The sequence below is a fragment of the Athene cunicularia genome, assembly GCF_003259725.1.
Source record: "Athene cunicularia isolate RWA chromosome 4 unlocalized genomic scaffold, athCun1 chr4_part2, whole genome shotgun sequence".
NCBI lineage: Eukaryota > Metazoa > Chordata > Aves > Strigiformes > Strigidae > Athene > Athene cunicularia.
In genome coordinates this window covers 24,895,388-24,923,135 of record NW_020799099.1, presented here as the reverse complement: position 1 = coordinate 24,923,135, position 27,748 = coordinate 24,895,388, and the positions used below count along the sequence as shown (strand labels likewise).

The 27,748-nt window shown below is 42.1% G+C and overlaps 1 protein-coding gene across 1 annotated transcript; it reads left to right on the top strand.

Annotated features, from left to right (window-relative positions):
* Positions 1-6,042: 6,042 nt before the first annotated feature.
* TMEM154 (transmembrane protein 154) lies at positions 6,043-25,934 on the top strand. Its single transcript, XM_026847836.1, has 6 exons — positions 6,043-6,198; positions 14,512-14,823; positions 16,598-16,625; positions 17,813-17,898; positions 19,473-19,533; positions 24,289-25,934. Exons 1-6 carry the CDS (start codon positions 6,132-6,134, stop codon positions 24,302-24,304), a joined length of 570 nt encoding a protein of 189 aa, XP_026703637.1. The 5' UTR covers positions 6,043-6,131; the 3' UTR covers positions 24,305-25,934.
* The last annotated feature ends 1,814 nt before the right edge of the window (positions 25,935-27,748 follow it).

Genomic DNA, 27,748 nt, shown 5'->3' with positions numbered 1-27,748 from the left:
ATGCTGACTTGCACTGTTGTCATAGATACCAGTCAAAACATGGATTCACCTGAAAATGAGCTACAGCACGTCTAACTCAGCTATTTGGAAAGGATTTCTCCCCATATCAGACTCAAGCAGGAGGGGGAGGACATAGGTGCTTGTATTTTGGCAAACTCAATGTTTCTGTAACTTATACAAATTCATGACGTTTCACTAAGTGACATTTTCGGTAAGCTCAGCACTTGCACAACAATAAAATTCTTAAGGTTTCACTAAATGACAGCTAATAGGAAGCTATTCTGTATATTCAGACAAATGAAGTGAAAAAACACATAAACTTACTTTCACCATGTAATAAACTGGCATAGTTTCTCACGGGGAATGAAGAAAGGCATATCTGGAAAAGAAAGAAACAAAAATGAAATAGCAGAAAAGACACAAGGCAATTTTTTTCTTCAGGTAGTCTTGCAGCACTACAGTCAGCTACACTGAACCGAAAGTTAGATTTAACCACAGGGTGCTGAGAAATGCTTCTTTCTGCCATAACTCTACTCAGCATACCCTCCCTGGGTTGCGACCAATGGCATTTTGGATGAGTGAAATATCACCAAAAAAAATGATTGCCTGCATGGAGACCTGGTCAGCGATTAAGTACACCATGTGTTGAGACAGGGCATTGTTTTTAGAGAAATAAGAATTATAGGCAAGATACAACTTGCATTGTCTACTGAAAATGAGGGTGTAGGTATGTGATTTTCCAGGTTTCGGCATCTGAACGATTTCAGATACTACTCAGAAGTTTACAAATTCCTGAGATAGCATCCTGGCATTGCAAAGACTGTAGAAAACTCATAGTTAGAAATCTGTGTGCTTAATACAATCACATTGACAAAGGGACCTGTTGCATATTAGCATATAATGCCACAGAAAATAATTGCATATATTTTTTTGGAATCGTGTTTCAAAAATATACTTAGGTCCTTTTTAAAATAACCACCTATGCTTCATTGTTTCAGTCCTAGTTTCCACTGGCATAGAAGAGTGGGAAAAGTGCCTTCAGGAGCATCAACACTTTTCTGTACAGGGTCCTGATGTTAAAAAGGCACATGCTCGGAACGCAGGCTGAAAGCCACACAGTCTTAATTTAGCCTCTAGCTTGTATACACATTATAAATATGATCTCTCTACAGACTATCACACTTTTTTCCTATAATAGCTGTTTGTTTTCCAGCTGGTTGCCGTCTCTTTGATTCTACTCAGACTATTTACATGCTTAAATATGTGCACAACTTCTGCAGAGCTGGACCAAGAAAGGGCTGGAGGCTGCCTCCCATGATTTTGAAGGGTGGGTCATTATACTAGACTATAACTGGGCACTTGGGTTAGGTCCTTTAAAGATATTTAAATGACCAACTAGGAAAATACACTTTTTCAAAGTATCCAGGAACCAAACTTGTCCCAGATCAGATATCTGTACTCTTGAAAGTAGTCAGTGTTTAACTTACATCTTTAGGTATCTGAGTAGCTTTAAAAAAGCTTGTCTTTAATGTTTCTTTAGAGTCTGGACTCTATATTAACTATTTGTGAAGTAAAATTCAGTAATAACAGTGAAAATATGCAAAGGAAAAAGAGACAACATTTTAATTCAAGCATTGTGAAAGGGACTTAGATGGGAGGATCAAATGAGAGCTGCTACAACCAAAAAAGTATCAGACACCATTTAAGCAGCATTATTTTAGGACATCAAAGATTATCTTCAGATATTTAAGGTGTGGCTGGAAAAATCTTAGTGCTCACATTACAGTTTGGATGTGCTGGTGTGTTTTTTTTATGGTTGACTATTGAAGTAATGTGCTTTTCAGATTTTATTCTCTTCTTATGAATTGTTCACAGCTGAGAAAATACCTTCAGTCAGCTGAAGCACCCTAAAAATAAAAATAAGGTCTTAAAAATTCTAGTTGACTTTCCCTCAAGTACCTTGTTTCTCTACTCTTAATTTTAGTAAATTCACCTATGATTACACGCGAGAAGATTTATGTTTGCTTTTTAATCCTTCATTTCTTCAATCTCACTTTTTATTATCTCTTTAAGAGAAATGTTTCAGTTTCTATAGAGCACTGTGAGGTTTTTTTCAAGCTGGATCTTGAGATAACATTGTTTTCTAAGTGACAACTAATGAGTAGGCACCTCTATGTAAGACAGGCAGTACTGATGTTTCATGTAAAGATAATTCACTGGCCGACAGCTTTTTCCCCCATTTAAGTTGCTGACTGTGCAGCTATTAGCTGAGCTGGCACATGAAAGCCTGTGGCCAGGCTCTGATCCTTGATCTGGTCACTGAGACAGTGTTTCTTCTCTTGCTCCCAGGAGCAGTCACATAGAATTTCCATTCTCTGTCGTGTTTTTCCAAATTGCACAGATGCTCTTTCTAGCATTACAATTGTATCGTGCATCCTGTATCTGTCTGTACTTCAGGTCTGCTCCCCTCTTGTGCTTGCCCAGCCATTTTTATACAAAAAGGCTTTATTCCTGATTCTGGAGAATGCAGTCAGCTCTGTTCTGAACGGGCATTTGAACACACTTGCGTCCCACTGCAAGGCTTCTCAAGCAACTCGTTCCTCCTAGCCTATTACACGACTCTAGTTTTTGGAGTCCACTTCTGGTCAGATATCTTTCCAAACCTCTGATGGGGAGTGGAAGGGGACCCTGTCCTGCCAACAGAATTGCTGTGCCCCAGTGAACCACTTGTTCCTTAAATTAGTTTATTTTGGACTGTTTATACCAAATGTGCACTTACAAGTTTGGGATACATTGCAACCCTGCAGAAAATTTAAATTTAAAATATTTCAGTCTCTAATTCCAGATTAGGCCCTAAGCATTGTAATACGACATTTACATAATTATTTTCAAAGAATGAGACAAACCTTTAGATAATAATTCCCTGTGCTGTTCTGCACAGAAGTGAAAACCTGATACATTCATGCACAAAAAAGTGACCCAACCCTTTTAAAAACTGATGCATTTTATTTCAGTTTCATTCCATCACTGGCTTCAAAGGATACAAATGGAAAAGATTAATAAATTGTAAATTTCTGCCACAATAGTGATATTGATAAAATGAGTAAAAGTACCTGAAAACCCCGTTCTCGGAATTGCATTGCGCAGACCCTGCCTGCTTGTCTGAATTGCTTGTGTCTTCATGGCTCGTGAGGGTGCTCTCTATATTTTATGAAGTGGGGCACTGCCTCCTGGCCCAAACACCTAGGTTTTCAATTTAAAACAGACAGTTTGGGGGGGCAGAAAAGGGCATGGCTGCTGCTGGAGCTTAGGAGCACTCAGAAGTTGCAAAGTTAGGACAGAGCCCTTATTATTTAGCACAAAAGGGAACATGAAGCGGCTAGCACTGAGATAAGTGCAGGCTTTCCTGAAAAACAAACCCTGAAGCTGTACTTTGGGGTGTTCATCCCACCTTTATCCAGCCTGCACTATGACAAAGATAGACCTCATGAAGTCTGTCTTAGATTTCAATGGTAGGAGTCTTGGAAGATCATGGCTGAAGGATTTCATGGACAAACTCTGCACTAAGCTAGATGGACTACCTGCTGCTCAGGACTACCTACATCACATCATAACACTGTGTTTCTCTAGTGGTCAGATAACAAGATGACTTTGCTGACCAAACATCGTCCTTTCAGAAGCGCAGCCTTCAGCTGTGGATTTTGCTCAAAATAAAGCTGACCCCCCAGGAGGAAGCATATTTCAAAATACAGTCAGTACTACAAGAAGATATAGGCATCATCTATTTCAGGATTTTACACAAGTTACAAATAACTTAGGAAGCTTTTGACATGTGCAAAATTTGTAACCCATTTTATAATCCAAAAATCTAACAGAAGTGAAGTGTCCAGCTACACTTCAAGCCAAGTCTGCCACTGCCCTATATGCACCCTGTGGCTTTTTTCATTTCAGAGTAGTTTTTCAATGTTAGAAGTCTCTCTTTGAATCCATTTTTCATTTTGGTAAAGGAAACTTAGATACAAACATCTGGATATTTTCAAGTATAGTTTTGTGTTTTCTTTCTGTTCCTATTGCTATAGAAAATATTATAGCCATGATTTAGCAGCCTGCGTTGTGCATAGCATAAGGAAGAAAATAAAGAAACAGACAATAAAAGAAAGCAGAAATTTACAAGCCCAGATAAGCAAAGAGGTCCTTAAAACTGGCAGATACTTGTTTTTATGCTTTTATTGTCACTCTCATTTTAGTTATCCTATTTTATGATACCCAGTTAGGGACAATATCTCATTGTTCTAAGCATTGTTCTTATTTATACTGCTGGCATCGGTTTTGGAAAGGTATAAATCTTTCTCTTGAGCATCTCTGCTGCTGAAATAATATGTAACTTGTCTTTTTATGTAATCCAGACTGAGAGAGTTTACTGGAGACAGAGCTTTATCTTCTGCAACTTAACCAGGCAAAGCTTGCTCTGAAACAAGCACACCTGTGGATGCGATTCCAGATCCATGTGGGGTTTCTACACAAGGATGCTGTGGATTTCAGCCTTGATTCTGCAACTCTTACTTATCTCTGCAGCCAGCAGAAGCACTGCTGTAGCCAGCACTGGGACTGGCTTGAGAAGATCCCTGTGGGCTTTGCACCCCCTCCTTTGCTTTAAGGATTTTCTAGTTTTATTTTTTAATATTGCAGTGAATTGCAGTACAGTGCAATTTTCCATTCTTCCACGGTGACTTGTCAGGGGCAGAAAGAAGTCACTAAGGGACCAGCACAATTTGACGGGCACTAGCCCCTGCCTGCACTTCAGAGCAGTCAGATTATCTGCTGACATCTGCAGCAGACAAACTGCACTAGCCAGAGTTTATAACATAAATCTATAACTAACCAGCAACCTGCTCCATTTCTCTCAAAAGTTTAGCTGTTGTTGTTATTGCTGTTGTTGGGGTTTTCACAGGAAAAAGGAAGAAGAGCATGAGTCAAGTGGCTGCAGCATTACAAAACATTCAGTTTTCTGAAAATGTCACACTGATGACATCCTGTATCTCAGTGATGCAAACACTTCTCTGATTAGGGAAGAACATTAACAAACAAGCTAGCTAAGTGGTCAGAAATGCTGTTTATAACATAGAAACCAATGAAACAATACCGAAAGCATGCACAGATTTTTCCAGCTGTCAACCCCTGTGTGTTTCTGAATGAGTGGGCAGTGGTTGGGTGGTGAGGGCAGAGGTGTTGAGGGGGGCACAGTCACACCTCACGGTCTGCACACCTCACCAGAAACTGCTGTGAGGGTGCAAAAATCAAGAGGAGGGAGGAAGGGAGGCAGGAGTGACCTGTCCCCTTGCTACCCCCATCAACGGTGGCACCATGGACCCCCATGTCAGGGCACTGCATCCTGATGGGGCTCGAGACCTTCTGTCCCCTGTCATCTACAGCCATTGTCACACCGATGTCTAAGTGCTTTCCAGCTAAGCCACCTGCTCCTGTGGTTTGCTACTTTTTCCTCCTCCCTGGCTCAAACCAGCCCCAAATACTCAGTTACAGGCTGCCAAGTGAACCAGCCATTTTCCCCATTTGCTGGAGACAGCACTGCTTGGGGTTTGCCTTTTGGGGTCATAAATGCATGCAGCATCCCGCCACACTGGGGGAGAATTACAGCTTGAAAACCAAGGCGCGGAGGGAGGCACTATTGAAATCTGCTTGCTCAACCAACATGAAAAGCAACCTAAAACCTTCCTGCTAACACACATTAAAGAAATTTTGTGCCTGGTTTGTATTTGTATGATGTTTGTCCCCATGACACTGCATGTAGATGAAGATCGCTGGTTGTAAAGTCGGGAATCAAAAAAGTAAATGAGAGTAGATCGCTCACCTACAGCACAAAGGTGCTTCGGCCGAGTTAGTGCTTGAAGAGCAACTTTTTTTTTTTTTTTTTTCTTCTTTCTTTTGCAATCATCACTCGCTTGACAGGCCCAGACGGAATTACATCACTTCCTAAAACCCATCAAAGAGAGTCCATCTCCTGAAGAAATGCAGCTCAGATGCACCCCGGCAGGAAACAGGAAATGTAAATGTTCGGGTGAAGCAGGGAGCCAGCCCAAGCACCCCTCGGGTGGGAGCGCCGCCAAGGCAACATGCGAAAGCAAAACCTCATCGTGCTGCTTTCTGCCTTGTCGCTGGCCGGAGGATCTGCTGGGAACAGTGAGTAAGAAAGCACCTTTCGCCTTCTGAGGTGGGACCGCGTTTCGTGCCTGCAGCGATGGGACCGAGTTGGAGGGCAACACCCTCCAAACTGAGCGCTGGGAGAAGATCTGTGGGGACTTGCTCACCGCTTCTTTTAGCTGTGTTTACCCTTTCTGTTTTCAGCTGCCTGACTTTGTCAAAGCTTTGTCTTTTTTTCCTTAGACCTAACCTCCAACAGCAGCAACTGAATCCTACGGTTCCTATATTTCCTAAACTGAAGGTGTGTAGGAAACTGGAGTTTCCATGCTGGACTGCCAGGCATTTTGCTTCTAACTTTAATTATTTCTTGCACTTTTTCAACCCTACACTCATACTATCAGCATTTAATAGTAAAGGTAAAGACAGCCCTGCTTCCATTCAATGTTGATTTCCGTAGTCCCGGTGCACAGAAACCGGTTTAACAAAAGAACAGCCGGTTCTAGAGACAAATATTTTGAATTCTTGCCTGCAGAACAGTGGTCAGCACCGTGGATTTAGGTCCTGACTTTCTGAAGGGAAGAGCCGCGAGTGGAAAAGCTGCTTGCGACAAAATGTTGAAGCGTTGGGGTATCATTGCAGAGGCTCTCACCCGTTTGCAAGGGGTAGTGTGTTCCACTGGCATTTGGCAGCCAGCAACTGCGCAAGACAGGCAGCTCTCTTAGTAAAACCTTGCCAGACAGTGCTTATACGCTTTTTGGTGTCAAACAAATTACTGCCAAAGTGCCTCAGGATGGACTGGAAGTGTTTGCTGCCTCTGTGCTGCTATAGCGAGCAAAAGCTCTTCAGAAAGAAGGGAGAGACGACGGTCACTCAGCTATTACTGGACTTCTTCAGATTTTAAAATGCACTGGTGAAACAGCTGGCTTGGTATGGGCATTTTTTTCACTGAAATCCAGTGGTATAAGGAGGGTGTAAAACTGGGCTGATGGCTCCCAGTGTTCGACCTAACTGCTTGCGGTTAGGAATCTTGCTTAGCTGTAAGAGTGAGCTAAGCAAGGTAGAAAATCATTTGGTCTTGTCTGCGTTACTACAGCCCTACTGTGTTACAGATTACATTAGGAAAATATGCTGCAAAAATTGAACAGAGCTTAGAATCAAAGTGGTTAGAGGAAAAAATTCTGCCATGGACAAAGCAAAACGGAGGTCCCAGGGGAACAGAAGGGCTTGACACAAGCAACGCAGAGTGATCAGGCTCCAGCTTCCTTAGCTCATCTGTGGTATACTGATCGCTAGTATTTCATCACCATCTCCACAGGGTGGAGGGACACCTTAGTTCCCAAATGCCCCCACCCTTCTTTGTGATGGGCATTAAAGGCTGCACAAAGCACCAGACAGATGTCACATACCAGGTGCCCCAACTCCCTCCCCACTGCCTTTAGAGGCTTTCTACTGGTAGGCTCACCTTTAAATTCTGATTGATTTTGAAACAGTTCCTCTGTGGGAGTGAGTCAGTCCTGACAGAGCTCTTCCCGACTTCTGTCAGCCCTGGCTCTCCTGAGCCAGTCCCCAGCTGCTGGGCAAGGGGAGGAGAGCACCTGCCCACAGAAGAGTAGGGATCCTTGCTCCCCATACAAAGGCAGCTTTTGCTTGTGCAACCAGCCCTATAATATACCTTGGGCTTACTCTAACTGCAAGGGTGGGAGGGGGGAAGTTGTGAACTTGGGCCTTGAAGGGGAAATTCAACTGGAGAGGTAAGAGTTTATGCAGGGTCTTATGTACCCCACAGGCACTGGTGGGTTGGAAGCCACTCTGCTGAGGGCAGCCTCCTCAGAGGATCCTTTTCTCTTACCCCTCCTTGCTCAAGATCAATAGGGCAGGACCTTTAAAGGAGCTTTTCCCCTTTTTCCTCCTATCCCAGACAGTCCTCACCTTTCAAGTGGTCTGCTGGAGAAGGGGGGCAGAAGCAATTGGGGATCTCCTAGATCTCACCTTCATTGTCTAGAAACCATTTACAAAACCGGCAATAAGAATATCATTAAATCTTGCAGCATAGAGAGATTGAAGCCTTTATAAGTCCTGCTCCCATACTGTGATGGAAGCCTTGTAAAACCTTTCCATTTGGATGATGATGAACAGATGGTTTTCTCCTAGCTATGCTACAATTACTCTAAGCCAGTAGCCCTAAAAGCATGCCTGAGGTCTCAGCACTGGGTGCTGTCTCTCTCCTGGGTCCACAATGAGTTTGGGGTTTGCACCAGTCCCCCTCCCCTTTCCTAACCCCTTGCTTTGCACAGGCAGAAAACCCTACCTGTGACCTGCTGAGAGCCAGCAGTGGCCCTCCCTGCTCTGGGTGATGGTGCTCACTGCTCAGCCTCTCAGCAACCCTAAAGACCTACTAGGTGTTTTCTGACCCTTGGAACAAGTATTAAGGCCCTTATTATAGCTTATAGGAAAAGGCTCTGACCCTATGGGTATTTCCCAGAGTACACCATCGCCCTCCGTGTTTGATGAAGCATGGGAGATTGCAGTAAGTGGTCTGACATGGAGAGCAAGAAAACGCGTGAGGGAGAGGATCAGTGAAGCGTTAAGATGGTTAAGTGGAAGAGCTGCGATGGTTGCAGGTAGTGCTTTATTTTGGCTGCACTATTGTTCTGAGCTGTCATTCAAAGAAACTTTGCTATCAAATATCCAGATACTCAGCAGCTTGTACCATGAGCACAGGCAGCAACTCTCTTTGGCAGAGGAGTGCCCTTCAGGTATAATCCCCTACAAAGCTGACGTCTCTAAGGGAGTGATATTTTTGATCTGTTCCCCCCTAGAGTAATGAACTTGAGAATGGGTTTGAATCCATCAGAGTCATGTTACAGTTTTCTAGCAAAGCAACAATGTAAGAAATGAGGATGTGCTACGTCCTCTCTTTCTAAAGTGCAAGTCCCTAAAAAGGAGATGAAAACCCCTTTTTGCTGAACACATCAGTTCCTTGTACGTATCCACTCCTATTCCTCCCTTTTATCCGCACACACACTAACTTCCACTGTGTTTTATTCAAGTGCTTCAGGGACATTTCAGAAAATCTCTCCTTTACATCAGCAAGATTGTATACTAAATTTCAGTCAGTGACCCCAGTCTATTTTCCCTTAAGAGATTTTATGATAGCTGGAGAGCTTCTGGAGCTTTTGAATCTTTAATTTCAGAGTCCTCCTGAGAGTAATGAGCACTGAGAGATTTGCATCACAGTGAGGTTGCACGGGTATCATTGATGCAGAGCTAGAAGGCCACGAGATTAATTGGTCTGAAAGACCTTTAGCACTGGGGGTGAGAAATGAGACTACAAGTCCACAGATTGACTCTAAGACGTGCGACTGAATGCGCAACTCCAGCAGTTAATGCAGCACTTCTGCTGGATGGAATTACAGCGAGGAGAAAGCTGTCTCCATCGTCTATAAATGAACTCAAACAGTTGTTTCCTCTTTCAGCTTATACCTAGATAACACTTTCTAAGCACCCCATTTTAATAGGATCTTGTCTACAGATTAGCCATCCTGACATGTTTGTGCTCCCTCATCAGAAGAGCGTATGCACCCAACAGCTAGCCTGCAGGCTTTTAAGGATTCCTCTTCTAGCCAGACTTACAGGCAGGACCTGCCACAACAGGCAGCTGGGCAAGCCCTGGCCACGGCAAGGAACGGCCCTTCTTACAGCAATGTGACGTGCAGGGAGAGGAACAGAACAGGGCTGAGTCAAGCTGTAGGAGAGAGGATCATTTGGACCACGTGAAGTGGTATGACTGTACCACCAGAAGGAATGTGTGTATGGAGCAGAGTGATATAGGATGTGATAACTTTATGCCAGCATATACAGCTTTATAGTCTTTTCTTGTTTTGACACCTTCTCATGAGCCTTCCTTTCACTGCATTTTTATAGTTTATAGGAAAGTTTGGAGAAACAAAAAATTTCCTTTCAAACTAATAAGTTCAACTATCCCACTGACTTAGCTCTTGCTTTCCCTCTATCTGATCACTTTTTCTTCTGTAAGTAGGTACTATAGTGTAATTTGAAAAATTCCCTTCAGAGACCCCAATCCTCCAGTCTGATGAGAAGACAGCAGAGAGACCGATGATTTACAGCAGAACCAAATGTGCTGACTGTTGGCTATTTTCCTTTGCCTCACATCCAGCTGAAATCAGAAACCTGTTTTCCCACTTCATCAAGAAACTCCTATCGCCACCTCCGAGTGCTACAGCACAAACTTCAGAGGAAGAAATGCTGCAACAGAAATGTTGGTTGGTTGAAATGCAGCTGTTTGGCCTCCAGTCTGCAAAACTGCTCAGTACATTCAACTCCCCCCATTTCCCTTGAAAGGCAAGCTTGGGAGTACCTCCAAAACTCACACAAAGTTCATCAGTAGCCCGAGTATATTTTTAAAGTAGAAAACACTCAATAATACCTTAGCGTGGTATCTGCACACAGGGATGTAGTCTTTTTGTAATTCGTAAGAACTGTAATAGAACCTTTTTTGAGCTTCTGCTAGTGCTTGCTCAGGCATTTTGGTCCCCTAAGGACTAGATCCTAGAATGCCTCAGTGGTGGGAACCTGAAGACTTCTTAGGTTCCAGTTCCAACTGTGCCCAGCTCCCCATCAGGGTGGGACACAGCTGCATGCCAGCCCCTCTCCTTTCTGCTCTTGAAAGCATGGAGAATGGCAATATGGGCTGGGCTGCAGCTGTGGCATGCTCCCATCCACTTCCCTCAACATTGGGAGAAGCTGTGAGCGCTCATGCCCCAGGCAGTCCAGACAAGGCTGGAGTCAATGCTGTTGTGTGAGCACCTGCTCCTTGGCCGAGATGTGCAGAGGGCTGAGGACAGATGTCAGACCATAGCCAACAGCATGAGGCCGAGCTTGGCAAGAGGAAGGGCACAGACTTTGCAAAGTCAAGGAGCTATCTACATGGTCAGATGTGACTTGCTCCTTGTTCCACTGTTTTGGCCTTGGTTTTCAGTCCTGAATATGTGTTACATTGTTATGTTACAGTCAGACTCCCTTTTGGAGAGAGCTTATAGATCTCTGCAAGATGAAACCCAAGCACAGCTGATAAGACAGTTCATAGTATGAATGACCACCACAAACCTGGCTCCCTCCAGACATGGAGAAAATGTTTGAATAGCATCTCACGTAGTCTCTCACTTCCAGATGCTCTCCTGCCCTGCTCCAAACCTTGCAACATCCATTTCAGTCACCCTACAGAACAGCCACTGAGGCCAACTGCACAGCCTTCTCACTATTTTGAGCACTTTAAACTGGAACATTAAAAAAACCAATTACTACCTTGGGGCCAACCACATGGGTCTCACATGGCCTGGGCAGCTGGCTGGGCACTGCACCTGCACTGGGAGGCCTGAGATCATCCCTCCCCACCAGGCTGAAGGTAAAAATCTTTCCTTAGTGCAAGCTACCAGGCCCACCCAGGTGCAGACTGTGATTTTTCTACCATGTTAAAAATGTGCTGTGTGGGTGGCCCAAGAGCAAGAGCAGCCCCTGTGTGACAGGTAGGACAACCCTCAGGTCTGAGCTCTGGTCCTCACAGGGGATGGGCAGAAGAGCTGGAGGGATATATGTTGAGGCAGAAGGTGAAACACAGGAAATAAGAGCAATATTCTTGCAAGAACATTGTGCAATTGGCTGCCTTTCTGCTGAAAGATGTATTTAATTCAGTCAGAGAAAAGATCTCTGTAAGAGGAAATGGTGTTCACAGAAGAGGTGTTGTTTTGTTCCTGAAATTATGAAAAGTGAACAAAAACACATGGCAGCAAGGTCACTCCCTGTGATTTGCCATTTTCTTTGCCTAGAGACTAGAAAAGGTAATTCTATTTCACACAGAGACAAATGATCTGAAATCTGCTTCATAACTCAAAAACAAGCAAATAAAAAGTACCAGAGACATTGGAAAAGCCTCTCTTGGAAATCAAGCACAGCATATGATGCAGCTGAAAGTTTAGCACTGCAGTTAATGAGGTGTGAGTTTCCGTTTCTTTAAAGTCACACCATGCTTTAGACATTCGAATAATCCCTTTTAGCTCTAAGAGTAAATGAAAAATAAGGTATTTTCCCCGCACCCTTTCCCATTTGTACTATTTTAAGCCATGGGCTTGTCTGTGTCAATATATCAAATGCAGCAGCTGACAGGTTTCAAGGCTGATGGCTAGAGGAGGAAAATGAAGCAAGGTCACCAAAGCAGTTTGGTGAGGCTATGGTGGTCTATTGGCTCCGTCAGCAACGTGGTCCATCATGCCGTGGTCCGTGGCGCAGACATCTCTAGTGATACCTCACAGCTCTGTGCAGCAGCAATCAAAATGGAGTGGCTGCAGGCACCAACGACTACAAACTACCTTGGGAAAGAAAAGTCAAGTGGCCAAACTAATATAGGAGAGGAGCTCTCCCTCCCATCCTCTGTGACAGGATTAAGGACAGCCAGCAGATCATGGGACAGGGTTGAGGAGCACACACATAAGGGGTCATTACCTGGAAGGGAGGCAGAGATCATGTTTTGCTCTTGACTGAAAGACTAAATACAGGAGAAAGCAACAGAAAGACTATCAATACAAAGTGCTTTGCCACTGAAGAGCTAACATTTTCATTGTTATATTGTGGTGAAAAAATCTGGTGACCTCTGCAGTGTTAAATACTCTATTCAATTATTAGGTATTAAATTATTATTTATTAAGTATTAAAATTATTTCCTAGTTTTTAGGAAAGGATGAAACAGGTGCCTGAGTGATAAACATTACATAAAAATCTAGATAAATCACTGTTGTCATACTTAAATAATTTTATTTATTTGAAATTGGGTTTTCTGGAATACAGTCTCATGAGATACTCATCTCTTTGAGACAAATCTGACAGGAGAGGAGATGCTGCAGAGTGGATTAAGCAAGAGATAGTGCTGTAATCCCAGTTTCCCTCTCTCACTTGGCATCTCTGAGAAGGACAGCATCCCTGTCCTTCCGATTTTTCATTTGTAAAATGGAAATGATAACTGCTCATCTCTCAGGGCCATTATGAAGATTAATGTGTTTACAAAAGCATTTAAAATGTTAAGTACTTTTGGTTCCAGTCCTGTGAGATTGGAAATGCCAGCACTGAGGTGCTGAAAAGCTTAAGCTCTTGTTAACTCTAGTGGAAAATATGGCTGCCCAGCATTTTACAAGAACAGGGAGAAACATGTCATTGCAAAAGTCATGAAATCCTGTCCTGCTTCACTGCATAAAATGAGAGCTGCACCATGATATCTGAAAGGGCAGGTAACATGAAAAATCATCACTTAATTTCATGCTAAGAAAATTGCTGAAGGCTTTGTATTTGGAAACAGGCTGGTGTAGTTTATCTAAGGGCTGATTCCTGCACCTTTGGCTACACAACAGGATTTTTGGCATCGGTATAGAATACAGTATCAGCCCAGAATTTGCTGTACTTCTCTTAAGCTTTAAACTGTGACAGCCAACAGACTCTTAATTAGCCTCTAAAAAAAGCTTGTTTTACTATTACGATAGCAAATGTTAGCCACTTTTCTTACAAAATGCATGATAAATTAAACCAAAACCCAAACCAAGGTTCAAAACTCCCCAGTCTTAGCATTTATGAAGAATAACCAGCACTGACTCTTTACCATACACTCCTTCAGCCAGCCCATATGATCAGAGCAGCAGTTAATTGCATCTGTATCCAGTAAAGTCCCGGTGTTAGTATACTACCTTTTCTAGTCCATGCAGAAGTGAAAATCAGCAGCTTCTGCAGGCTTCAGACTTCCTTTCACCAGTTCTGTTTTTCACAGTGAAGCAAATTTAACAAATCTGAGAAAGCACAGAAGCCAGGAGATGAGTGAGCTGGAGGAATTTGTGAACCAGGGATAATGATCTCCCTGAAGGGAGTGCTAACTCCCTGTGTAAAGGGAGGGATGAAAGATGTGGCTGCACACACCAAGACTGGGGAGCAAAGCAGGATGGGGTGGTTTACTGAGAAGCAGAAGACTTTTATGTGAGCATGACACCGGATGCCAACCTGCAGGAAGAAAGTCTGTTTGTGCAAGACAGCTGCATGTAGTCAGACCACGCGTGCTGACTGCCCCAGTAAAAGCCACCTGAAGAACATGGGTCAGGACTGGTAAGATTTTGTAACAAATTTGCCATCTAATTTTACATCCGATGCCCAAGACTTCAAAATCTCTGTATATGGGGCATCTGCTGATTTCATTTATGACATCAAATGAAAAGTAAATATTAAAGCTGTACGCTTTTGACTCACTGATGATACCAACAAAATCCATAAAATGCTAAGTTGTCCTTGTATATTTGGCAGGTGCTGAAAATGGTGGTTCAGGAGATGGATTGCTGATATTACCCACCGTTACAGTAGCGCCTCCTCCTGCTACTCATTCTTCGACCATGGATGACCATGAGCCAGTACTTGTCACTGCAAGTGCTACTGAAAGCAGCTTTGAAACAAAAAGTATTCCAAGTACTGAATTGAATGCTGTGAACAATCAGGACAGCCTAGAAGCAGCAGAACAGTCTATCTTGATATACGTTATCCCCGTCGCACTGCTTATCCTGCTGATTTTGCCGATCATATTTTTCATAATACATCATAAAAGGAAAAAGTCTAAGCAAGGTAAATTCATCTTCTCATGCATCAGGAGGATATTTTTAGAGTGTGCTTGACATTAACAAAACATTGTTTAGAGGCCTGATATGCCACATTTAGGATGTACTTCTCTGCTTGTAGTTGCACATTTGACAGGTAGGAAAGAGATCTACCCCTGGCCAGGGTATCCAGGCACTCACTTCTCCTTAAGCAGGAGCTAGTTCTGCTTCTGGGCATCTCCTGCTCACACTGCACACCCACCACCCATAGGAGCACAGCACTGAGCTCCAGCTCCTGGCAACACCGAGAACAATGTATGGATGTAACTGTGCGGCTGCAAATGCTTATTCTGTCTTTATACTTAATAACTTCATGCAAGGTTAATTTAATGCTTCTATTGCCTATACTGCCAACAAGGTAAAGCTGCTCAGAGCTTCAATAAAATAATTTTGAGGAACAGTTTTAAGGGATCTTGTAGGGTGGTGGCAACTATGAAGATATCACAGTAAATGAGCTAGGAATCCCATGGTTAGACTGTCTGGGTGCTGCCACAGGGAGAGTAGTGCTTCAGGAAGGTACCTTGAACTGTTAACAGAGAAATTGGTAACTTGTATTGTCAAGCCACAGGAAAAAAACCTGAGGTGTCATATTAAAACCATGCAGTTGGTAAGTGAAGTCCTGAAATGGTCATGACAGTGTGTCTGCAGAACAAGAGCGCAGCTGCAAGCTCCTCAGTCTGTAGACAGTGACAGTTTCAACAGATTTTAAGTCCATTTTTCAATGCATTTTTAGGCTGCACCTGCCTTACCACTGGGTCACCCTCATAGCAAACTGAATTCACAACTAGGCACCTAGTTGTCTGCCTGTTTCTGGATGACCTGAAACGCAGGTACACTTTTCAGAGGGATGGGAAATGTGGTACCTTGCAGGAGCACAATCCTGGGATCTCTTGCCCTGTGCTGGTTGCTTGAAGCTGGGATTTTGGACATCCTCAAGGCAGGGGCAGATAGCTCTGCAGCCCTGGGGTGGCTATGCAGTCAGGGAATGTGCTGGAACAAGTGGGAGGTGTCAGCACCGATTGGCACCAATGAATTAAAAATAAGCTAATTTAAGACAGTATACAACGTGAATCCTATATTTAGTTCTTCATTCTTGATTGAGGGCTGAGGCTTTTCAGTCACTTGATTCTTGGAGGGGGAGTTCTGAATAATGACTATCACTATTTTTTTTGTTTCCACATCTTTACTTTGTCTTGGGGTCATAATTAGCTTTGAATCCCTTTTGACATCTGGCTAATTCACTTTCATTTGCCTGAGATTTAATCTGTCATGCAAGTCTATCCTCCCCTTCTTCTCTCTATAAGCAGCTCCCAGAGTCTCCAGGCAGAGCTGGATTGCCTGTGTGTAGTCTGCAGCAAAATGTCCTGATGCTTCCAGTAAACAAATTATTGCAGCAGTGGTTCCTTTTCAGGATACCATTTCTCTCACAACATCTTTTTTGCTCAGGGAAGTGTGCATCTGCCATTTACTGCCCACTGTGGCACTAACAGCCAGTTTTCTCCCATCACAGCTGAGCTAATAATGAGCTGCTCTTAATATATTCAAGACTAAAAATAATGGGCTCCTCTGAAAATTACAAACAGGATGAGATGTTTTGTCTTTCATCCACTAGTTAACTATTATGCCTTTTGAAAATGCAGCCTGTTTTACATGACGTTGTTCAAGGCTTGCTTGAACAACAAGGTCTGGACCCTGTATATACAAAGAGCAGAACTATGAACACCAACTTTTTTCTTTTTCAGATGAGCTGGGAAGTGAAAATGTGAAAAGGTAAAGTTTGTGAAGATTTTTTTTTTTTTATTCTTTTACTCTAATGGGATATTATGATTTTCGGCTCTGCCACTACCTGTTTTAATTTATCTGTACACTAAACACCATTACCTTTTGCCATCAATTGCTCCAGTTAACTATCTCTAGAGTTGGCTAAAGTGTGGCTTCAGTATCTGGCTGAAGACACAGGACTAGAGCAGAAGAACAGGAGTTAGGGTGGCAGAGGTGAGTACTGCCTTACAGGCACCCACCGCCCACAGCCGCCCCTATGCCTGTTCTAGGCACCCCCGGCTCCACTAGCTAGAAGATGCCAGTAGACATACCAGGTGCCCCATGAGCAAAGGGGATCAGTTCCCAGGCTCATCACCAACTTTTACTATTCAGAATAAACTCTGTGTCTTGCTCCCCTGTTTTTCAAGTTTGTCTTCTCACCTTGAGGTGAGGCAGAAAGGCTCGCCCAGCTGCTCTGGAAGGAATGCCTTAGCTCCTGGGAAAACAAGCCAAAAGCTGCATGGCTCTGATAAGAGTGATAATTTTTATCATTACCTTTTATTGAGTGCCATCCTGCTAATCAATGCTAGAAGCTGGAATTGGCTTCACTGCGAAAAAAAGGGGGTTTTGCTAAAACTATTTTTTCTACCATGTGACTCCAGGAATAATCAGCAAAGGGCAACTAAACAGAGGCATTTACATAAATGCAGAGTTACTCTACTCATGACCTTTCCTTTTAAAGTCACTGCCAATGCCATTCACAGCTAGGACGAAACTTTAAGCCCTCTGCTTTTATCACTGGAGCAACGGGACTTCTGCCATGTGTTTCAGCAGGGCAGAGAGAAACAATTTTATTTTTCAGTTTTCTATTTACAGTTGGGACAGTTCTCAAATAACTGCAGTGGTCCTGTGCTCTGGCATACCCCTTACCACACGGCCCGAGTCCTTCTGCATGTGATGTCCCCGGCAGCCCTACCTCTGCCCAGGACCAGCATCTCACCACTGCTCCTTCACAGCCATTTGCAGCTGTTTCATTCACACCCATTGGGCTGACATCTTCTCAGATTACTAGGCTAGGATAGCTTTCCAGAGTTTATACATGTGTCTGGAATTATGAAAGACTCACACAAATTTTCTACATTGTAAGTTGTTTAAATCAAGCATTTTGTGTAATGCCTTTTTTCCCTCCTCTCAAGTCCTATTTTTGAAGAAGACACGCCCTCTGTTATGGAGATAGAAATGGAAGAGCTTGATAAATGGATGAACAGCATGAATAAAAATGGTATACGGTAACCCTTCTACTCCATCATCCCTCTCTTTCTGGCTGACGTAGATCCCATGCGTAGAAAATCAATGTCAGGCATTTTGTATGTGTGTCACTGCTTTTCCTACAACATTTTTAGTTGTGCTCTTGACTCCCTGCTACTAAAATAGCAGCACAAATGTCAGGGGTAGAATTGTTCAGAGGACTATTTTAGTTTGTGTGGGAGCTTATTTTTAACATATGATAAAATATCATAAATGTTTTGAGTTTCCAGTAGACACTTCTATTAAACACATATATAGCTGTGAACAGCATTTATATTTTTAAATACACATTTTTAATGCTAAGTACTAGTTTCTCTGAAGCATCTAGTCCTTTCAGTCTTCAGATTTTCTACAGTTCTGTGTTCCACATTGTGCTACCGTAGAAGAAACATGCATTTACTTATAGTTCAGACCATCATTTACTTAAAATTGCTGTCAGGATCCTATGAATATATCCTTCTTCTCTCTGCACCCTTTCTGTGGCTTGCCATCTCTACGACATGAAGCACAAGCTGCTCTTAGCTGCCAGCACCACTCTCCATCTACATCTTCTCTGGCAAGTCTGTCAGCCCATGGAGCAATTAGTACCTGTGGTAACTACCAACAGCAGCATCTTCAGTTCCTTCTTAGCTACTTCTAATTTTTCTTAGCTACTTCTGATTTATGGTTGGACTAGATGATCTTCAAGGTCCTTTCCAACCTAGATGATTCTGTGATCTTGTGGGTTTTTCCCCCCTCATTTTCCTCCCAGTCAATCTCCCACTCAAAATCTCTAAGGGCCCTAATCCTCCTTCAAGGCTTTCAAAAAATGCAAGTCTTCAGTAATGTATGAATTAACCAAGGCCTGATTTTGAACTTCTAACAGCTTTTCACTGGCTAGGAAATGCTGAAACCCTGATATTTTTTTAATTCCTGGTCCCTTGCTTTATATTCAAATGTCTCATTTGCCTGACCTCTTAGGAGGCTTTGTTTTTCAGGACATAAAACTCTTTGGAGCATTTCTTTGCATCAGCACAGTGCTCCACATGATGGGGTTTTGACCTTCGCGGTCCATAAGCTCTAGCAGAAAACATATGCTAAGCAGCAGTAGTAAAATAGAGACATTAAGTATAGTACATGGGGAAATAGTGCTGTAAAAAATATTTTTTAAAATTCTGTGGACAGAAGGGAGACAATAGTTTATATATAGGGTTTTTTTTATTAGTGTTCCCTAAACCCCAGCCAGACTATAAAGCATATAGGTGCAACTAGAAGCAGTGGAAGATTGATAATCCTCCCTGTGTAGTTTATAGGAATCAGTCCTTAAAAGTAACTCATTTGTTTAAGTGTACATAAACACTGAAATATATATAATAGAAATTATGGCCACACGTATCAGAAGAAAAGAGGATTTAAGACATGTAACATTTATCCTATTGGGGACCATCCAGACTTTACAGATAAAAGGGTGCAAATGAGCATCTGCAGCTTTACATTCTAGAGAGACTGCACAATAAAAAGTTGAAGAACTTCAAGAGTAACTATAGTCTGATTTCTTATTCTTTTCAGCTGACTGTGAATGTTTGCCTACTGTAAGAGAAGAAGAAAAAGAATCAATTGCCAACCCAAGGTACTTTTAATTCGTGGTATTATTTGAAGAAATATGGTCAATGTAATTCCAAAATAATATCATTTTTTAATATGTAATTAATGAGTGATTGTTCAGTCTATTTAAGTTTTAAAGCTTTTTTATGTAGGGACTTTGATTTCAACTTAAACAAGAGGTTTGACGTTCTTATTTCTAAACTGGTCTCTGCACATAAATTGCACCACTAAATAACCTTGTGGTTGTAAACCTGTGCAAGACAGACAACCAGATGGCACAGATGGAGTTCCACTCACTTATCAGACTTTAATCACAGTTTCCCAAGGTGTTGACACAAGCATTCAGCATAGCTTCCTTGACACTCCTCATCAGCACAGAGACCCATCTCCCCTCAGCCCCCACGTACCCATCAGTCCCTGAGAGCCCCTGCCAGACAGGGGCTTGCCTGACTCCAAGAGAAACCCGAAGGATTTCCTGATGCTCCCATACAGTTCTGCCCTGGAGCTGCCACTAGCTCACAGTCCAAACAGATCCCAGAAAGATGGAAAACCACAGCCCTGGCAGCTTATAAACTTAAAAACATCCTGGATGCTTTCCTCAGGATTTTGACCAGAACCCCTAAACCCTTCTCAAACTCCGATTTTCCCTAATTAAAAATTCTGGTTCCAGCTGGAAGCAAGGGGCTGTACATTGCCCTTGCCTGCACACTTGTGTCACAGCTGCATTTTGAGGAGTGTGCAAAGCAGCTCCTCTGTGCCGGGTTATGATAACAAACAATTAAACCATACTGTGTGCCAAGAAAATTCCTGGTGCAGTGGAAGCAGCAGACACAAGCAAGCAAGGCTAGGAGCAGGGAGGGGTGGCAGGAGGGAGACCTAGGTCTTCGCCTTCCCATGGCACCAGGTAACTCAACATGTCTCTCTGATGGAGCTAGACCATCATGATATCCTGGTCCCCTCCTCTTTTCTGAGTTTCCTTGCTCAGGAGTCAAATAGTGGTGGAGTTAAATCACCACTGCTAGAGAGTTTGCAACTCAGTTGCCCCAGTTTCAGGATAGCTTTTAGATGGGGCTGCTCCAGTGCAACTACTTGTATTTAAAAGGTTTCTGCTTATGCCTATTGCAAGAGAACTCATTGCTGTGCTGTGGGGTTTTAGTTTGGTTTTGTGTTTTTTTGGTTGGTTGGTTGGGTTTTTTTTAAACAAATACTTAGATACTAGGTTACAGATGCAACCAAGCACAATGATTTTACCCTGAGCAGTTGAAAAAGATGCTGGATTTCCTAACCATCTGGGTCTTCCCTACCCAGCCTCTAAATGATAACTCAGGGAGGAAAAATTGTTAAGGAGAGGCAGCTCCACAGTGGTTCTCTAAAAGCAGATTTGCTGACCATACCACTGACTATAATAGGCAGTATAGGACAAAGTGTGCTTGAGCCATATGTTAACACCAGCAGAAGTTAATCATACTATAAAAGGCTTTTTAGGCACAATGACACCCTGAGCATTAAGTTTACTTTAACAGTTCATGTTTAGAAAAAAATCGTCATGACCTACCCAGCTTGAGCTGACATTTTAAATACTGTCCTTACTGAAGTGCTGTTGTGGTTTGAGCCCAGAGGATAACTGAGCGCCACGCAGCCACTCACCCCTTCCCCCTCAGGAATGGGAATGAGGATATAAAAAAAGAGACTCTCGGAATCAAGATAAGTACAGAGAGAGATGACTCACCCATTGTTGTCACAGGCAAAAGACAGACTGCTAAGGGGAAGAAAACAAACATCAATTGAATTCAAACACCATCAACAGCAACACTTAACTGGCAGAGTAGGACAGTGAGAAGCATTACCACATCTTAAAAACACCTTCCCCCAAACCTCCCTTCTTCCCAGGCTTAGCTTTGATCCTGATTTCTCTACCTTCTCCCCCCAGGTGGTGCAGGGGGTGGGGAATGGGGGTGTGCAGTCAGTCCTGCCACTTCTTCCTCTTCAGGGAGAGGACTCCTCACATTGTTCCCCTGCTCTGGTGTGGTGTCTTTCTCATAGGAGACAGTTCTCCATGAACTTTCTCCAGCATCAGTCCTTCCTAAGGAATGCATCTTCCTGAGCTGCTCTGGTACAGATTCCTGCCACATGTTGCAATCCTCCCAGCACCAAACTAAACCAGCAGGGGCTTCTTCCCTCAGAGTCCCAGCCTTCTTCAGGTGCAGTCAGCTGCTCTGGCATGGTCCTCCATGGGCTGCAGGTCAGCATCTGCTCCACCAGTGACTTCCATGGTAGCGGAGGGTGGTCCTGCTCTCTCACCACTGGCTACAGGGGTCTCTGCTCCAGCACACCCCCCACCCCGTTCTTCCACTGACCTCGGTGTTTGTACAGGTGTCCTTCTCATAACTCCCACTCCTCAGGTTCCCCTTTCTAAAGATGTTAACGCCAAGACACAGACACCATTGCTAATTGATTTAGCCTTGGCCAGAGGTGGGTCTGACCCACCCAGCTTTGAGAAGCTTCTCACGAGGGGACACTACTGTAGCCCCCTGCCCTGCTACACACACAAACCCTACAAAAGTGCTTTTGTATTGGATTTGCCATAAACCCATCGGAAGGTGGGGTTTTTGCTCCTGATGGGCAAAAGGTATTTTTGGACTACACCCTACCTCAAGTTCCCACCTGTAAAACAGAGATATTGCCACTTCAAAGCACTATATTGAGGCTTCAGCCTTGATATAAAAAAGCAACCCTGTTCAGATAGGTACGCTTCAGTCAGAGTGAAGGTACACGTGTTATTTCAAGTAATATTTTCTTATGACTGGTATCTTAAGATCAGACTGTAGAGAAATTTATGCCTCTAAATTGTAGGAAGGCAAACAAATGTAAATAAAAAGAAGAGATTTATCTTTAAAACCTTCAGAGCTGCTCAGACAAAAGATATAAATTGAATACAAAGTACAAGATTATTAAGTTCAATTTCAGATTCTGAAAAACTGCTTTGTTTGGGCAAATTTCTTCTCAAATGATGATAATTCTTTTTTTAGATTTTATTGATGATATTTCAATGTGGGAAGCATGCATCTCAAGGCCTCACTGAATACAGCTGTCTGAGTGTTGTTTTCCTGCTTCATAAAGATGCTAGGGAAAGTTAATCAAGACCCAAATGTTTTGAACTATGAATTAATTTTGGTAAGATATCATTTGGAAACATTTTAATAATGACATTTTCAGAATGAAAGTTGTTCCGAAACTATTTTTCAGACTAAGTGTCTTTTTAATATAACGTTTTAGAAAGTTTAAAGAAGAGAGCCCTGTGGTGGTAAAATATTTCTAAATGTTTCCCTTAAAACTACTTTTCAAATTTCATTTTACATGAAATTTTGAATCATGCTTCATTCCAAAGTGAAAAGGTATCTGAAGTAGTGGGATTTCCTGGTACATAAAAAAAAAAAAAAAAAAGTTCATTTACATTTATTTCTGCAGTTGAACCTTCTCAGACCAAGACTTGATGCTTTTCCTGACCAAACTCTTAGCTGAATAAGTAATGTCAGAAAGAAAACTATATACAGATAAATAGATGTTTTCAGCGGCTCTTTTGTGCAAAAAAAAAGTAAAAAACCTACAAAGTAGAATGAAACAAAGCTATTATTATGGTAAAAATTTGTACTCATGAGCATCAACGCTGCAGATTTGTGCACAGCAGACAACATATGACAACCCAGGCTTCTTTGTAGGTGGGGGTCATCTGCCTTGTGCATAAGCTAAGTTACAAATATACGTGTGGATATACTTAATTTTTAAATATATGGGGTTTTTTTTAAATATAGCTTGCCTTTAAAACCTAGTGCTGAAATCCTGATTGTGCCTAAGCAGAAAACTATGACATCTCCCCAGCCTCTCTGGGGCTGGGGTTCCCAACCCATCCCACGCATGCAGGAAGGAGCAGGCAGGAGGGTGCAGGGGCAGCAGCCAAGGGTTGATGTTCCTGTAGTGCACAAGTGGGTGCAAGACCAATCTCTTCTCTGGGGACTTTTACTCCCCCAGCAAAACAGAAGCACAGCCTGTCCCCTTCACGGCATTGGTCTTTGTAGGCTGCCAAGTATGATAAAGCAATTGCCCTCTGCTTTATCACACCTCCCAAGGGGATCTTGTTTACCTTAGGCACCTCCTAGTCTTTCTGCCTGAAAAAAAGTGGCTCCTTTTTTGTCGATAGTTGTGGGGAATAAATCAATACAGAAAGAAATATTCCTTTCCCAGGCTGTGCCTCAGTTTGGCAAGGTACTTAAAAAACCATGAAATAGTAAGATTATGAGTGGCCCTTTTAACTTCAGAGGTGATTTAAACCCCTGCTATTAATGCTGGCTGAAATCTAACCAGCCAATAAAAAAACTTGCATTTTTAATGTTGGCACGAACCAAACATTATTAATAAGTGCTAGGGAGCAAGCTAGGTAGGCAGAAATCTGCAGGAAAAGAAATTCCCCTATTACGAGGCCAGATTTAATACTAAAAATTCCATCTGTACGAAGTTATCCTAACCTGTGGAAAGATGTCAACTTGATTACTCAGTCCTCACCTGTGAGCAGGAGACAGGGTGCACTGGGTAGCCACCAACCTACAGAGAAATCAGACCTGCCCTTGCTGCCAGCATCTAGTGCCACAGATGGGATCATTCCCTGCATTGCATGGCTGACACTTTTGTTTTCTGATATGTCTTGCATAGTATTTCCTGCTGAGACAACTAATCCAACAGCACGAACACTAGTATGTTTTTTTTCTTTTCCATGTATACACAGTGATGGTGAATCATGAAGTCAGAACAACAAAGAACTGGTTAAATGGAAGCAGCGCACAAGCAAACAATCTTCCAGATATTGGATGAACTGGATTTAAATGTAATTAATCTCAAAAGGCCAGAGAAGCAAATGCTTTTGTTGTGTCCTGATACATAGCGCCTTCAGGAAGGAAACATCACCAAGGGGAAGAAAAAAAAGAAGCACTATAGTAAGATTAGGAGCTGATATAAAGTCCCTCTGCAATGACATTCACCACAAATGAAGAGAAGCCTCTTTTTCCCCCCGAAAGTTCTCAAAATAGTCTGTGTTTCTGTCTGGTTCTTCAGTTGTGCATCATGCAGAACTACTTCTGTTCCAAGTTTGGTGGGTTTCTTTAATTTTTGTGGGTTGGTTGTTATTTAAAAAAAATATTAATAGCATCCATAATTCTGGACTACCCTGGTTTGGTGGATGTGAAGCTAATGCCTATGCAATATTTGTTTTCCTATTTGCTTTTTGGTAATGGTGCACTGATTTGCACAGGGCTTCTGCTGGGGAGGTACCAGACTAGGACTGATAAACCAGCTCTGAGGAGAGACAGAGCAGATGAAAAGTCTCTCAGAGGATTTGACTGAAGTGCCTGCAGCCCAGCGAAGACATGGTCTTTGTAGCATGCCTTTTGGTTTTCAAATTAAAAACATTATTTTGAGATTGCCTTTCAGTTTGTTATTGCCACAGATTAGTACCCTGGGCTAGCTCTCACCATTTAACATTCCTCTCTGCCCAGTGCTGTTCTCTAACCACCATCTATTTTAGGAATATTAAACTTGAAAACATTTCTTATTTAAAAAAAAGGGATTGAGAAATTGAACAATTCAGTACTCACACCAGACACAGTTTAGATGAGTACGTGTTACATGTAACTACTCGGTCAAGGTTTGCAGATGCAGTAAGATTTCTGCTGCTTCTCTTTTTTGAATATTGAGCTTGGAATATCTGAAAGACATTGACTTATAAATGTGCCTGGTCACCATTAATTACAGTGAAAAAATAAGGCTCCTGAAATACCTTAAGGTAGGACTATAGATGCTATAAATCACATCCATTCATTTTAGGTGGAATGTTTCTTATGGATGTCATTTAAATATGTAACACACATATGAAAGTGGATTCTTACCCGGTTCAAAGCTTCGCCGGCCTTATTTAAAATACTAAATTCACATCCTACCATATCTTACATTCTACCCTATCGTATCCTACCTATCCTCACCTTCTATTTAAATATAATTTCTTTCCACTTAATACATGTTTAATATGATCAGTTTTGTTTTGCCTGCAAATATTTCACTAGTGCCTTGTCATGCATAGCTTGGTTAAAGAGAGCAAACACCCCAAGCCTCTGGGATGACAGCTAAGTGTCCCTAACAGCTGACAAATATAGAGTAGGGTTCAGCTTTGTGAGTAACTGAGAATGTGCCAAAATGTAAAAGGATAAAAGTGTTTACAGCTAATATTCATTCATTACTGAATATGACTTGACTTGTAATTTCCCGAAAAAGATTTCTTCATCCTTCCAAAACAATTTATTGCAAAGAGTGGATTTAATACACGAGTGACGGCAAGTCAATTTTCCCTGTGTGGATGATATTTAACTCTGAAAAAAATGGTTTCAGTTCACCTTTCACAACTTTTTATTTTTAGACAAGTTCCTGACAGTAAACTTGTTCTCTAGAATATTGATTTAAAATAATGCAGTCACAAGGGGAAAAAATTAAAGGCTGACATTTAGAAAATTAAAAAACCAGCAGTGGATATTTTCCAGTATTAGCTTTGTGCGCAACCTCTTTCCAACAGACAAAGATGTTATACTCAGACTTCCTATAATTTTCAAAGCAGCAACCTGAAGATGCCCAAAACAGAGAATGTTTTCTTTAACGGTAAAAGATAACAAGATGTATTTTAAGATCATTACCAGCTATGTGGTTGGAGTGCAGTCCGTTTGCAACACTGCTGTACAGCAGTGACTCTCACCCTACCTTGCTCTAGCCCACACCATTCCACATCCAGCAGACACTACCTTCTCCCTGAAGAGAACTGAAGCACAGCTGGGACATGAAGAATTGGATTACTTTATTTTTTTGCTTTTGAAAATTAAGCGACCTCCAAAAGTTATACTATATGGCATAACTCAGTTCTGACCTGCTGATAATCCTGCACCCTGTCCTAGCCACACATCTATGATAGTGCAATGCACTAACTTGGTCTGCTATGGCATTTGGAATATGGCACATGAAAAGAGTCTGTGTTGTGCATACTGTTGGTTTGAGATTTATGTTAATTCTGGATGGTCCTTCTGCAAGATAAAATGCTGTACAGTTTCAAGTAAGTTTCTCAGAGATTGTTTTACCCCCCCCCCTTTTCCCCCCCCCCCCCAAAGATTTAACTGAAGTGAATGTATATTCCATAAACTCATGTTAATAGACTTTAAATCTTATTTCAGAGTTCATGATTAATCAGTCTCTATATGAAGCTTTAAAATCAATTTTGCCCAGAAATAATGTGTAGGTTCAAACTTTATAATTACCCAGGTGATGCCATTTACCCTGTCTAAAATCTGGCATGACAGAACATTTCTTTTCTTCTTCAGGAACTTTCTAAGCATTTAAAAACACCAAATAATGCGTTGGGCATTTCCTTGGCTAATTTTGGATATATATTACCTGGATCTGCTGGTTTTTAAAAGTAGAAATTTTATAATTGACAAGTTACTAGTGGAAAAGACATCATTTCATCAAATCTTGCCTGGCATCAAATCCTGTCCTCCCCACATGACACAGAATAAATGACAAGTAACTTGCATTTCAGTACAGTTAGATTATTTCTAATGGATTCCCTTAGTACTAGGCAAATACAATTTTCAGTATTTCTGTTTTCCTTAAATATTTTTATGTCACTGTTTTTCTTCCCCTCTGAAAAGAAATGCTAGTCTTAAACTATGAAGGGGATCACTCATTCATCTGATACTTCACCCATCTGGTCTCTTTCTTTGTTCTTCATTTTTACATTGCTTTCTGCGTTTGCCACAGTCATTGCTCAGCACCCACTCATTCAGGTTACAGCTGAATCTTTCTGTGGACCCTGGGTTCACAGGCACAGCTCTAGTATAGTTGCTACTTTGGGTCCTCTCTTCTCTCACCTCCTTTGGTATTTCCCTCTTCTGCTTACTTGTGTGCCCCTTGCACTCATTTGTTTTATACTTGTCATCAGTTGCTGGTCATTTCCTTTTACACAGTTTATCTCAATATTTTAATCTCGTACATGGATTGAATTACAGGGGATTTAAATCATTTTACTCCTAAATTAGTACAGCCAAAATGTCAAAATATTATTTTCCCTAAATGATGCAGTCACATTCTCTAATCCACTAAACAAAAAGGACAACCAGACAGCAGATAAGATACTAGCAGATTTTATTATTATT